At 34.3% G+C, this 14,579-nt stretch overlaps 2 protein-coding genes across 10 annotated transcripts in view; one reads left to right on the plus strand and one right to left on the minus strand.

Moving 5' to 3' along the window:
* The window catches only part of LOC130890759 (60S ribosomal protein L44), a 315,570-nt gene that overhangs the window by 195,354 nt on the left and 105,637 nt on the right, over nt 1–14,579 (plus strand). The gene's annotated exons all lie outside the window — the stretch shown is intronic.
* Nucleotides 1–14,579, minus strand: part of LOC130890740 (spectrin beta chain) — a 77,994-nt gene that overhangs the window by 34,261 nt on the left and 29,154 nt on the right. For all 8 annotated transcript variants that reach the window (XM_057795005.1, XM_057795001.1, XM_057795002.1 and 5 more), the window contains exons 3-4: nt 2,358–6,493; nt 30–429 (exon numbers count right to left, since the gene is read on the minus strand). In XM_057795005.1, the coding sequence (XP_057650988.1) occupies nt 30–429; nt 2,358–6,493 (4,536 nt within the window). The remainder of the gene's footprint in view (nt 1–29; nt 430–2,357; nt 6,494–14,579) is intronic.

A 14,579-nucleotide genomic window follows, 5' to 3' on the forward strand; every position in this document is an offset into this window, starting at 1 on the left:
TTGAAATCAATCTAATAAATCTATTTAACCTTCATCAATAAGTTTTTGACCATTATTGCAAACAGTATTAATCCTAGGTTCGTGATTATCTACTTCTGTTTGAAGAGATTGGTTCTTTTTCTCCAACATATGAACTTGGAAGAGACTGTTTCCGTATTCCGTGGATAATGCCTGGGGCATCTTTTCTGCTATCCATAAAAGTTCATCTTCTATGTCCCTTCTGAACTGTAATGCTTCTTTCTTCTTTTCTAATATCCTCTGCCTTTCGACAAGCGGTTGTTTGAGTTGGGCAAAACGTTGTTCAACTTTTGTTTTCTTTACTTTAATTTCTTCCATGTCTTTTTCTGGGGCTGCAGTTTCTAGATGTTTGGTTTGTTTCTCGAGTTCTCCGACTTGTCGTGCTTTGACAGCCATTTGAGTTTCTATCATCTAAAAAAATAACGAAACGTTCTATTAAAAATCAATTAAATGAAAAGTTTACTATTAAAGAAACCCTATTCAAGTTTAATATATTCAAATTAAAAATAGGAAGCATATAAAGGTACAGAAAGGAACATTAGAAGAGAATATATTTGAGTTCTGCATCAAAGGCAAACCTTGTGGTGTATTAATCCATACATCCCTACTACTATAGTTCAAGTAGAACATTTCATACGACAAATTTAATCTCGCCAAGTTTCCAATTAATCATAAAATTACTTCCTATTCGTTAATTTCCCTTTAAGAACACTTTTGATTCCTTTGTTTGAAATAAATTATCAAAAACTTATGTGGGAACAATTTTACAGATATTTTTACTTTGATTGTACCACAATAAAAAAAAGATTATGATGAAAATACACCTGATGTGAGTTGTATAAGAATAATATACCCAAATTTTGAGAACAATTTTCAGAATATATTAAATTAACTTAATTACAACCTGCCAGTGTAAGTTTCAATTTGATAAATTACAATAAACGTATCTGTTCGACTGGATTGTCGCTTTTCTAGAATGTAATGAGTAAAGTCGGTCTTACACCAAAGAAAAAATTGAAAACATGTAGAATGCTATGCCATCGCATACTACCACATGTTGCAAAGACCCCGTCGGTACCAATTCAAAACAAAGCTATTCATGAGATGTTAAACATTTTTCACTATTTTCGATGTAGTCAATAGAGGAGATATACGAAGAAAAAAGATGTCCACCGAAATTGTGAAAATCGAAAAATTGGAGTATCGAGTCATCATCAAGTACCTGTATTTAAAAAGGTTAAGAGGTCGTAAGCAGATTTACGAAGATATGCTTAATACCCTTGGTCAATGTCCCTTGTAAGCGACCGTGAGAAATTGGACTGCAAGCTTCAAAAGAGTTAAATTTTCCATTAAAGATGATGACCGATCGGAAAGGCCAGTTTCTGTGACAGTGCCCGAAAATATCGATGCAGTTCATGACATGACCGTCGAATTGGGCTAAAACGGATATCTGAAGCACTGAATATTTCATACGCACGCGTTCATCATATAGTTTACGTCAATTTGAACATGAGAAAAATTGCTGCTAAATAGATCCCCAAATGTTTGAATGTTGACCTACAGCATGCAAGGGTAGAAGCATCGCGTGCGATCTGTGCTCGATTTGAAAACGATGCAGACTTCTTAAACCGAATTGTTACTATGGATAAGATTTGGATTCTACATTTCTACGATCCAGAAACACAGCAACAATCGATGGAATGGCGACACTCGGGTTCTCCAAGACCTAAGAAGTTTCGTGTCCAAAAATTTGCTGGAAAAGTTCTTGCTTCAGTTTTTTGGGACTGCCATGGAGTGATCATGATTGATTCTTTGGTTAAGGGTAGAACAATAATTGCAGATTACTATTCGACATTACTGACCACTTTACGGGAAAAAATTAAAGAGAAAAGACGCGGAAAGCTATCCAAATGTGTTTAACGCCCCTGCACACAAATCTCATGTTGCCATGCAAAAAATTCGTGATTTAGGATTTGAATTACTGGGAACATCCCCCTTATTCACCAGATTTGGCTCCGTCCGACCAACATCTCTTTCCTTAACTGAAGAAAGTTTAAAAGTTTGTAAATTTTCTTCCAACGAGGAGGTTTAAAAGCTGTGGAGGTCTGGTTTGCAGAGCAAGAAGGAACATTCTTTTTGAAAGGTCTAGAGACTTTGCAGGTTCGCTGTAATAAATGTATGATCCAATTAAGAGTAGAATATGTTGAGTAATAAAATAATTTGACATTGAAATTTTGTTTGGTTCTATAGTAGGCTAAGAATTTTTCAATATATCCTCGTATATCTCTAATAGAGACAAAAATTTGTTAAATTTTGAAATAATTTTCTATTACACTCACCTGTTGTTTTTGCATGAGAATATTGACAGAGGCCAAATCGGATCCGGTGTCGTCGCTTTCGATTTGTTTTTCGAGTTCGTTCATCCAAGAATCGATATCGTCACATGTTTGATGGATGAGTACTTCGCGGTTAGCATCAAACAAGCGTTCGCCTTTTTCTTTAGTCGTTTGTTCCAAAACGTCAAACTGATCTATCATATCTTCAATCTTTGGTTGGATATGACTGGCATATTCCGGTTTTTCTTTGGCCAGTTCTTCGGCGGCTCTTTGTAGATTATGAAGACGTTCTTTGTTGGCGGCTATCTCAGCTTCGAATGCTTGATGTCTGGTCCATTTGGAATGAACTGTTTTTGCAGATCTATACGTTTCATCTTGTGCGGTAATATGTTTTTCTTGTATCCATTCTCCTAATTCGTCGCAGTCTCTCAAGAATTGATGAAGTTCTAATTGATCTCTTAGTCTTTCTAGAAGAGCTTGTGCTTTTTCTCTGTTGGCCAATCTACGTTCATCGATGTTATCGGCTCTCTTAGCTATCTTATCAGTAGCAAAGTGGCCTTCGTCAGCCAATCTTCGTGAAAATTCAACAACACCATTGATTTTGTCGTCGTTAGCTTCCATGGTAGCAAGGAATGCTTCGTGGCGTTTGAGTAAATTCTCGGCTTGTTCCAAAGTTGTAGGGCTTTCGTCTTTAGCCAAAGTATGCTCTTGTTGATTGAGGATAACTTCAGCTTGTCTAGCATCTCTATCGAGGAGTTGCAAACTGAGAGATTGCGAAAGAAGTTGTTGTCTGTTTTCCCACATTTGGTGTATTTCATCCCAGCCGTCTTTCAAAGCTTTTAGACGTTCCCTTAGGAACATATATTGAGGATCATCCTGAGTACTTGGTTCTGCTGTGATTCTTTCACCATATTCCATCATCTTAGTGTAATCAGGAGTGTAATTGTCAATTTCTTCTCTAATAGCTTGATGTTGAGAAAGAAGTTTTTCTGCTTCTGATAATGAGCTAGGAGTATCTTCGGAAGCAATATCTGTTTGTGTTTTGCTTAGCCATGCTTGGAAGTGATCCAAATCGCGGAGGAATCTGTGTAAATCTCCGGCTTCCTCAAGTTTGGAATCGCGTTCTTTCAACATTTGTGTTAATTTCTCCCAAATAATTTGAATTTGGGCAATACGTTCCCTGATTACAGCAGCTTCTTCGGGATGTTCAGCTTCAATGGCTTCTGCCTCTTTCTGTAGAGACGTAAGTTTAGCTTGAATTGCTGCAAGATCTCTTTCCATTCCCGATAATCGACGTTGAAGGGTCATGATACCGGTAAGATCCATTTCCAAGCTGTCAGTTGTTTGCAGTATTCTGATTTTGTCTTCAATCCAAGTAGTAGTTTCACGACATTCGATATGGAAAGTTTGTACTCCATGAGCGGAATTGAGTTCTTCTTTCTTAGCTTCAGCTTTTTCGCGAAGTTCGGCCCATTTTTGATTGAGGTGATTTTGTCTGGCAGTGATTTCTTCGGAATTAGGATGTTCAACGTGCAATAATTGACGAGCTAGTTGGTTAACTACAGCTACGCGGGAAGCGTTACTATTCATTTCTTTTTCGAAACCATCATATCTGTGTTTCATGATTTCAACATCTTCAATATCTCTAGCAGGAATCATTGTCTGCAACATACGATCCTTCTCGTTAATCCATTGTTCAACTCCGTCGCCTTCAGAAATGAGTTTGTATAGAGAAAGAGCATCAAGTAAGCGTTGTTTCCTGAGTTTGGCCAATTCCAGTAGTTCTTTGTATCTGTTATCGATCGAATCAAGTCTTTTGGATACTTCGGGGGAATTAGATACATCTGGTCCCAAAGCTTCGGCTTGTTGATGAAGAGCATCGATAACACTGACATAATTCTTAAGTTCCTCAGTAACATCTTTATGTTTCTTGAGCAGAGATTGTGCGTTACCTTCGTTTTGTCCAACATCTTCGCTGGAAACTAATCTTAAGGTATCTAACATCCAAATGTCAATGTCATCGGCATCGGCGAATAGTTGGTGATAGTCTACAGCTTCTTCTAGGCGTTTTCTACGATAAGCTGCTAAATCTAAGAGATGTTTCCAAGCGTCACGAATTTCGTTCAATCTCTCTTGAATCTTTTCGGCGCCGAAGTGACCTCCGTTGATGAGTTCTTTTCCTACGTCCAATGCGGCTTCCAATTGGGATTCGTGAGCAGCCAATTCATTTTCGAGAATCTTATGCTTACTGAGAAGCAGGTTAACGGTGGTAAGGTCGTGTCCAATATCTGACGTAGAAACAATTTGTTCTTTTTCTTTGATCCAGTTATCTTCATCGGCCATGTCCCAATAGAATTGCCAAAGTTTTTTGCTTTCTTCGAGTCGCGATCTTCGTTCAACTGCGAGTCTTACTAACTGAGCATAAGCTTCTTCTAATTGTTGCACTCTTTCTAAAACCAAAGCTGGATCGCAAGGTTCGTATCCTTCTTCGCTTTCGATATCGACGAATCTCTGCGATTGACTAGCAACGGCTTTGACTCTATCACCGAGAATATTGATGTCGGCTTCCAACAAATTGTGTTTCTGAAGTAGGTCTTCAACTCCCATAAGATGTTTACCGTAATCGTCGGTAAGGAGACGCTGTTTCAATTCCTCCATGGCATCTAGAATGTGTAACATTTCTTGGAAGTTTTGTTGTAATTGTAGTGAGATGTCTAGACGGTTTCTACGTGCTCTAAGCAATTCCAATAAGTAATTCCATAGTCTAAGGACGTTTTCTTTTCTGGCACTGATTCTTTCCATATCGTGATAGTTTTCGGTTTCCAATTCACCTGCTACGGATACGACAGCTTGGACTCGTTCTTCATAAGCGAATATGTCGGTTTCGATGGCTTCGTGTTTCTTAGCCGCAGCTTCAACGGCTGCCAAATCTTGGCCGAAGTTATCTTGTGATACAAGTCTTTGATTTTCACTTAACCAAGTTTCTCTCATACTTGCTTTTCTGTTGAATCTGGCGGCTAATTGTTCTAATTTCTCTTGTCGGATTAATTCTTCTCTAAGCGCCAATTCACGTTCGTGTTCTGATTTTTCTAATCTTTCCCAGGCTCTGTTAATGTCTGATATCATTTTTCCTTCTTTCGGAGTGTAAGGACGTTGATTGTTTGCTCTCATTTTTGATTGCAAAGTGAAAAGGAGAATTTCTAAGTTGCCCTTTTCGACGAATTTAGGAGGTTTTTCTACGATGCGATAATTGTTGAATTGGCCAAGTTGAGCTTGTACGCCTGCTAAGCTGTTAGCGAACTTTCTATCTCCAAGAGCTACGATGGTAGCCTCGATCCACGCTAATAAATCGCTAGTTAGTGATTCGTATTCTTTGATCATTCGTTCGTTTTCCATTGCGATACCAACTACTTTACCGATACGTTTACCTTGTACTGTTTCTTGTTTCATTTTACTGAAATAGTGATAATATGTTACTACATAGGTTATGATTGATTTTTCATCGGGTTGTTCGACAAAAACGTCTTCGGCGTCTAGTAATTTCGTGAGGCCTAATTTATCTTCGGCAACGTTAAATGCATTGTTAAGATTGTGGATGGGATTGGATTTGGACAATTTCTCAAAATGAATTAGATCCGGACGATGTTTGTGGATGAGAGCGTTGAAAGCGAGTCCGTCTCTCCACGAAGTTGTGAAATTTCTAACGTTAACGTTATTATAGCCTGCAGTCTTCATTTGACACCACAAAAGAAGAGCATCTTTAGCCGATTTAGTTTCTTGATTATCCGTTTCTTCTATTGTGATGTCTTGGATTTGGAAGCGAAGGATAATGGTCCAGATGAGACCTAAAGAAAGGCGGGGATTCCCATCTACTATATCGTGGGAGCCCATATTTTCTAAATGAACGCGTTGTTCTCTTAGGAACTGTAACGCTTTATCTACATTTTCTAGGCAGTGAATACGCATCTTTCCTTTCGTAGGACGTGGCAATCTTTCTCCCGATAGTACTTCTAATAGTTTTATTAAATTCTTGCCGTCTCTCATGTCGATATACAAGTCCGAGATACGTGCATTTACTCGAACTAGATGTGAATTTACCCATTTTTGGAACGTTTTCTTTTGAACGCTTTCTCTTTCGTCTGTAAAGAAAATACATGTGTCAGAAATTATTTCTATCAATGGACAATTAATACTTATATGTTAAAATTCCTTTATGATATAATATCTGAGTAGGTGTAATGCACTAATTAATAAGTTTGTTTGCATAGAGGAAGGAACACATTTATATTGATACCGATTATTCATAGCTACATTCAAAGATAGAAAGAATCTAGAAATAGGTCCGTTAGACTATGTAGGAAAAAAATTAAAAAGTATTTTTGCCACTTAAAGAAGTGAAACTTCGAGGTTAAGAAACAAGAAAAGGTACTGTGAAGTGAAATTCGTGAATTTTAGCCATGGCGATCATCGGTATGGAAAGGTGCGTTGTCACGATGGAAGAGCAATTTATTTTGCTTAAACCGCATCAATAGGACCAAGGAAATGTTCATTCGAATTAGCTTTTGGTCCAAAGATAGCAAAGCGCGGATAACTCACGCATTCATAATTCTTCAGCCAGTATATCGCAATGCGTTATTTTGATATGCCGATAGCCTTTTCTTTATCTCTAACCTTAATCCGAAGGTCGTACAGTACCATTTGGTTAACTGTTGCCATGATATAACTGGTTGACGGTGATCGTCAATCAAGCTGTTTATCTTACAAACCAATTATCCTCCATTATTGTTATTGAGAAGAGATTTATACGTTTTTTAGAGAAATCAATGAGGAAATCAAGAAATATAAAGATAATCTAACTGGTGAGTGGTGTCTCACAAAGTGATAGCAAATTATACCTTAACAGATGCTTGCTTGTCAAACACGTTTTCTATGAAGGTAATTCTATGTATTATAAATAAATATATATAAAGTTTTAATTGAAAAACAACTGTTTTTAGAAACAATATAATACTGCTCAAAATGATCAGTGCATTAATAATGAAAACGTTAGATTTAGAAAATACAAATTCCATAATACAAATTCTATTAAAATTCAACAACATTCGTATGGAAATAACCCAGTATAACCTATGAAAATTCAGCTTAATTTGTAACGACTTGACCTAACCTAACCTTTACTTGGGAGGATGTCAATTTCAAAAAAACAAACAATCGAATAGCAACCAAAATCAACAAACTCAATATTTATGTCTATTGTCATTTTAGAGGTTGTTTCTGAAAAAAAATGAATTTAATATTTTATGAAAAATTTATCACAACGCAATTCTCGATTAATTAAATAATGACAAATATTTCGCAATCATTCAATCCTTTTATTCATATAATGATTTATTTTTATAGTTAGTGTACCAAATACGAAATTTTCTATAATTATTCCTCAAATTTCAAAATGGAAAACATTCTCGCAAATAATTAGCATAAATAAATGTGGAGAAGTGGCAAAAGATATTGCTGTATAGAGCATAGGCGTTATTAATTCTATCCTACTGCTCCCGAACTGAATGTATGTAATCAAACTGTCAAGCTTAGTGGTAGTATTATAATTCTCCCAATATAAATTGCAGAAGACGAATGCGATGAACAATCAATATTTCATGAATACGCACGACACTCATACCAAATTAAGAAATGAAAAATAATGTTTACTCCCCGTATAGAATTCGGTAAACATCTAACAAACCGTCAGTCTACGTGGACTCATCATCTCCATAAATGCATTTCTATTGGCCGAAGCTGTTGGAAGGCGTACGTACATAATTTCTTTGAAATATTCCTGCTAGACAATCTGCGATAAGTAATGGCGTGGCTTATAATAGAAATATGACGTTCTTTAGACCATGGGCGAAGACAATGAAATTACAAAGTGTAGTGAGAATAAAGACAAGTATGAATTTAATAATAAAGATTTAGATATACAAACACAGCAAGTTATTTTAAATATATTCGAATGTTTAAAAAAGGAAAATATTTATCAATCTGATAAATAAAAACTGAAATCAGTTGACAAATCTACTCAAGATTTTATACATAGGACAATTTATAATTTCTATAAGAACAGGGTTGCGACATTAGAAGTAATACAGCAAAAGGTAGCAAATTATCCAGAATACAATACAGTTTAGAAACATTGCGTCAAGTTTTGTCAGAATGTGGTTTTAAACACAATAAACTGAATAAACGGATTTCAATAACCGAATCGTCAAGGATAGTTCGAAGTCGACAAGAAGTATTTGCGTCAGATAAAAGACTACCGAAGTTCTAATATAAGAATGGGGTACAAAAAGGGGTCAATTCACGTCTGGTACCCTGTTTAAACCAAACTCCCTTACAGGCAGGTACATTTTACTCGTCTAAATAACGGCGAATAATGCCGTTCAATTTATAACGAATCGATTGCCTTTTGATTAATAATTTCTTGCATTAAGATATACATATTTTTAAAAGGATTTATAAAAATAATAAATTTATAAAATGAGGTTTCTACGCCTTTGGTAGATCAAACAAACTTGTCGGCAAGGCCTTTTATAATCTGCAATTGATATTGGAAGAACTATACTATGTTTCACTTAGTATTTTTCATCACATTACAACCACTCGAAATAATTTCAATTTTATCACAACTCTATAGTTATGTTTTTATATATGATTCGACTTCATTTTTTTTAAATGCTGTTATTAGTTTCACCTATATGTTTGTAAAAATAGTTTACACTTTTTCTAAACAATTAAAAGAGTGCAGATAATTTAGACCAGAGAATATTTAAACATACAATTCAGAAGTGTGTTTAGCCTACAGTCGCCGTTTGAGCTTAGAAATGTCCTAATCAAAAGAATGAATAAATAACGAGTGACCAGAAGTACCAAGATAATGAACTGGAGAGTGAAAATAACCCAAGTTAAGGAACACCTTTAGAAAATAATAAACGGAAAGTAGAAATTATCTAAAGGATGGTTAACACAATGATAAAAGTTAATGACATAATTATATATGAATTTTCGTCAAAAAGTTGTATTCCCAAAAATTTTGATGGAAGCCCTTCCAAAGTGTCTTTAGATACATTAAATATTATACAAGTATAAATCAAATATGAGACAACTATATGCAAGAACTAGATTAGTAGCTAGTGCGAGATACAAGTAATTGATTCAATGAAATGAAGTTCACACGTGGGAAGAATTTGTACAGAAATTTAACACTACGTTTATCCCAAAACAAAGCTTGGTAACGAAAGATGGAAATTCAGGCACAAGATAAAAATGAAAATCTTAATATATATTTTCACGACAAAGTGGAACTATGAACAGATTTTGGGCTCACCAAGGAACAAGTATTGGGCTTTATTTATAATCTTTAGGTGAGGAGTCGATGAACAATCGCCAGTTACTTGGAACACACTTAAAATTCAATAAATTCATCACTACAGGAATGTTATTTCAATAGACTGAATCATGTGCTTTAGAAAAGAAAGGTTTCAAGAAATTTTCGTACCAGGAGAAAGTAAATTCCAGTCGTTTAATCTGGACCCAAAAAGCTCAAGGGGTTAACAATTTTAAATACTTGGGAGGAGCAGTTAACAACCATAATGAACGAGGAGAGGAAATTACTCAAAGTATCCAAACAGGCTACCGAGCTTATAATAAATTTTGGCTTCTGATAAGGCCAGCAATAATCTATGAAGGAGAAACGATGAATCTAAAAAAAGCTGATGAAGAAAAACTAAACACCTTCGAAAGAAACATAATAAGAAGAATATATGAATCAAAAAAGTTAAGCGAAGGAGAATATAGAATCCTAATGAAAGCTGAAATTAGAAAAATCTTAAATGAGGAAAATCGCAGCGAACATGATAACCAGGACAAAAACGGATGAAACAAATAGTGAAGTTAAAAATAACAGAATGGAAACCCTTATAAAACCAAAAGAAGACCAAAAAGCCAATGGAAAACTCAAGTAAGAAATTATCTGAACAAAATGGAAGTCCTTGGATGTTGGAGTAATACCCAGGACAGGAAAAAGTGGAGAAAAATAGCGGAAAAAGCCACAACACGCAATGAACTTTAGTTTAAAGAAGAAAATGGTTAGAACGTGGATTGACTCACCACTTGATTGAGCGGTTCATTATTCCTATTGGAATATATATTGTAATTGTAACCAGTATACTTACGACTAAAATTATTTTTATAATACAAATGAAATTCAAAAATATGTAGTACGTTAAATTTATACTTAGTTTTAATTTTTTAATTTTCAGTCCACTAACACTTTAGATCTCATAATAAACTTTATAAGTAAAATATGAATGGGTCACTTTACCTCTTAAATCCCTCACGATCTGATCAAAATACACGATGTGATCGTCACAATTTTTTTCTTCAGACAACTCCATTAACGTCATCTTCGACCGTACCAACAATAATCATTTCAAAAACTGAATTGGTTAATAAAAGAATAAAGTCACTTCATGATATTCAAGCAGGATATTATGGTTTATGATAAATCGAGAAACAAAGATAAACCTCACTAATATTGTAAATAATATTTATCACCGACGGACGGTAGGGTAACGTGCAATAAATATAATAATTATTGTGGTCATTTTGGAGATAATTCTTCTGACGAAAATATGTTTAATATACAATGTGGACGACAAATAATGTCTACGTTTAGGTAATTACTACCCAGGATTACTAATAGGATTTAAAAAAGGTTTTTATCTATTGTAAACATTTTAGAAGACAAAATAAAAGATTCCATTATCTTGTTTAGGAATGGCACATGATAATAAACAATTAATGGACTAAATTCCGTAAGGTACAACACTATTATAGTTCATTTGAAAATTATAGTCTATTTATAAATGAGAAATAAAATAATGAAGCATTCGTCATCCATAGGCGTATCACTTCTCATAGTAAACAATTGAAATTTCAAGTTATATCTCGAGTATTCTCCTATGAAATAACATTTGTATAAATATATTGGGTGTACAATCATATTTCCATCTAATTAAGCTGCTTGTAACTTCAAAACAGCTAAAGGCAAAAAAGTTGTTTAATTTTGCTGCATCCGATGAACCCCCCGCAGCTACTTGCATTGTAGTTGAGTTTTAAGGACGAATTAACAGTTTTCGAAAAAAAATTTGAAATTAAATTTTAATTGATTGTTCTCGTCCTTTTCTCACGGAACCGGGATGGAATTTAGTACTTTTTGATTAATTTCCAACAGCCGTATCGCATTATTTGTTCCAAAATTTATAATAATACCAATTTATATCAATACTTGTTCTAAATTTTCTAGTAATTCAAATCAACAAAAGTTATCTACTATATTTTTTCAAATCTACACTTGTACGATCCGGTGTAATGGATCTCTAAGTAGGATAGCTCCATGAGGAGAGTTAAGCTTTGGGACTGTACAATTTACCCCAAAATATGCTTAAAATCATCGGTTTCTAATTGATAACATACTAAATTAGCCTTGGATATAAAGATTTACTAAAACTTCCGAGAGTTGTCTCCGACACGGTTTCGTTAACCAATTAGCAGTGTTTTTTTATATAATACGAAAAACGTAGAAAAACGCAAATTTGAATAGGGTTGAAAATTCTCACAGCTTGATTCCGTTTTTAAAAATTTGTTTTGTATATTTAATGGACATCCAACGACACTGTTCAAAATGTACAAAGAAAGAAAATTTTTGGCTTAAAAATAAGAAAATACGAGGATTATCTGAAAAGTTTTCGACAAAAAAGAAATGCTCTAATCCAGTGTTTCCCAAAGGGCGTCCACGCCCCGAAAGCAATTTGATTGTAAAGGAAGGCAATTCGAAAATGGAGTTAACCTCCTCATTCCGGGCCAAATTAAATTATTAGATATAATTTGACCTAGGAAGACCAAAATATCAAAAGGATACTTGGGTGCCTTCAAGTAAACTTATCTTCGGCACAATATACAAGTGAAAAATAAACATCCCTTCCTACAGATGGAAGATAGTGCTCCTAATATAATAAGCAAAAAAAATGGATGCTTAAAATTGTGTGTATTCTGTTATTTATAGGGAAAACTTGGTGGTTAAAAATATATCACCTGTTCTAAATGAGGTTCTACAGTCAGTATGTTAATACTACCTTTTTTGTAACTTTTTCTATCACAAAAGACACGATTTAACAAAAAAATAGGGTGTTCCCTTCCTTTCTGAGTTATATGCCTTTAAAGTTGCGAAATAAGAACTTATATATAAGTATATTTTCTGAATTATCCATTCGAACATCATGAATTTTTGATCGATGATTACGTATGTCTAAGTAGTGTGTTGACGAAACAAATTATTTCACAATTTACAAATCTAAAGATAGAAAAAGTTACTTTTTGTTTAACTCGATAAAATTTATGGCTTAGGAGATATGTAGATTTTTTAGATCGTTGTACATGCCAAGGGAACCGCTCGCTATAAAGAGACTGCTCTTGAATTTTTTTTCAAGTGTCTTATAATTTAATAATTTCATAATTACAAAAATTTGAGCTCATAATGTTTCAATATTATTAGAAGTACTCTTTTTTCCTTTTTCAGCTGGTATCTCGCAAAATAACAAGGTTGATTTACCTTTCACGAAAATATAATTGCCGACCTCAGGGCTCGTTGGCATCAGAGGTAAAATGGGGAAAAGCCATTTCTTATCATTAAATCATACGTAGAAATGGTTTTGCCCCGGATGCCAACGTGCCCCGTTGTCGGCAATGATATTTTCTTGAACAGGGTGTCCCACGACGAGTTAAATCTATCTGTATATGGCAAAATACTTATATAAAATCATGAAAATTTCTACGTTTCGGTTTGTATCCAAATTTAAAACCAACCGATTTTATTAAACGAGTTTGCTGACCTTGTCAAAATAAAGTTATACCACACCTGGATCTCTAAAAATTTAGAAAAAACATTTAATATCTGGATAACGGTAGGGTTTAGGTATAGGAAAGTATAAATGAATTTGCCTTATTTTTTACCCCTGAATGCATTAAAACATAAAAAAACGGGTGGTTATATTTAAAGAAATGAAAAAATTTGATATTTTTGGAGATAAAATTTGAAAACTTTTTATACACACCCTAAAATGAAAAATTTTTCAACGTAGATTCTAATACGTCTGACTTTGCCAAAAGCAACCGAAACAGAAACCATTTCCATATCTTTAATCCTCGTAAAACAATAATTTAAAAGGATCTTCAACGATCAAATTTTTTACAAAATAATTAATAACTCAATAAGTATGCATTTTTCGAAAAAAGTTTTCAGACAAAAGTATAATAAAGTTTTACATAGATTTCAAAAATGTATTAATATGCAGGGTGTTTCATTTAAAATAACAAAGTTGCAGACGACTTCCCGTAGAGCCGGAAGTCGGTCATCTTTTTTTAGTTAAAAAGATCGTATCCGAAAACCCAAACGTAGAAATTTTCTTGATTTTACTATAAGTATTTTGCCATATACAGATAGTTTCAACTCGTTATGGGACACCCTGTATAGTTACTTTTAGTTATTGTAAAAAAGGAGCCTTTTTCTAGGGAGTGTCCCACTATCTTCATACTTGATTTAGCGGGCCACCCCATTACTTTTAAAAATAATTAACGGCAAATTCTGGAAATTTCACGAAATAAAAACGACAGTTTTTGACCCTGTCAGAATTTATTTTTTTATAATTTGGCCCGCTAACTTGACAGACCTGGCTATTCAGGAAACCTTCTATACATAATTTAAGTAATTAGCCATTATTTCTAGTTAATTACTAACTTTATTGCGTGTCTGGTAACTATTAAAATGTTTTAGTGGGTTAAAAATCATTCAAATATTGAACTTTCGCATGTTTCATTTACCCATAAACTTTTCAAATGTTTATTGGGTGTAAAGTCCCCCTTACATTTTCAATTGAATGTTTGTAAGTCAACATCTCCATGTTTTATTCATTAGTCCAGTTAAATTTTTTAAAAGAAAATTAAAGCCGTGATACCCGAAGTAGTCCAGGTGGACCACCAGGGGTCCACGGGCGACTAGACGGGGTTCTACGTTCGACTTGACAGAAAATGAGAGCCCAGAATCGTAAGCGGGGGTCCATAAAAATTTTTAATAATGTAATAAAATGATGTATTTGACGTTTATTCAGATTTGAA

Source organism: Diorhabda carinulata, chromosome 2 (assembly GCF_026250575.1).
Source record: "Diorhabda carinulata isolate Delta chromosome 2, icDioCari1.1, whole genome shotgun sequence".
In the NCBI taxonomy this organism is placed as follows: domain Eukaryota; kingdom Metazoa; phylum Arthropoda; class Insecta; order Coleoptera; family Chrysomelidae; genus Diorhabda; species Diorhabda carinulata.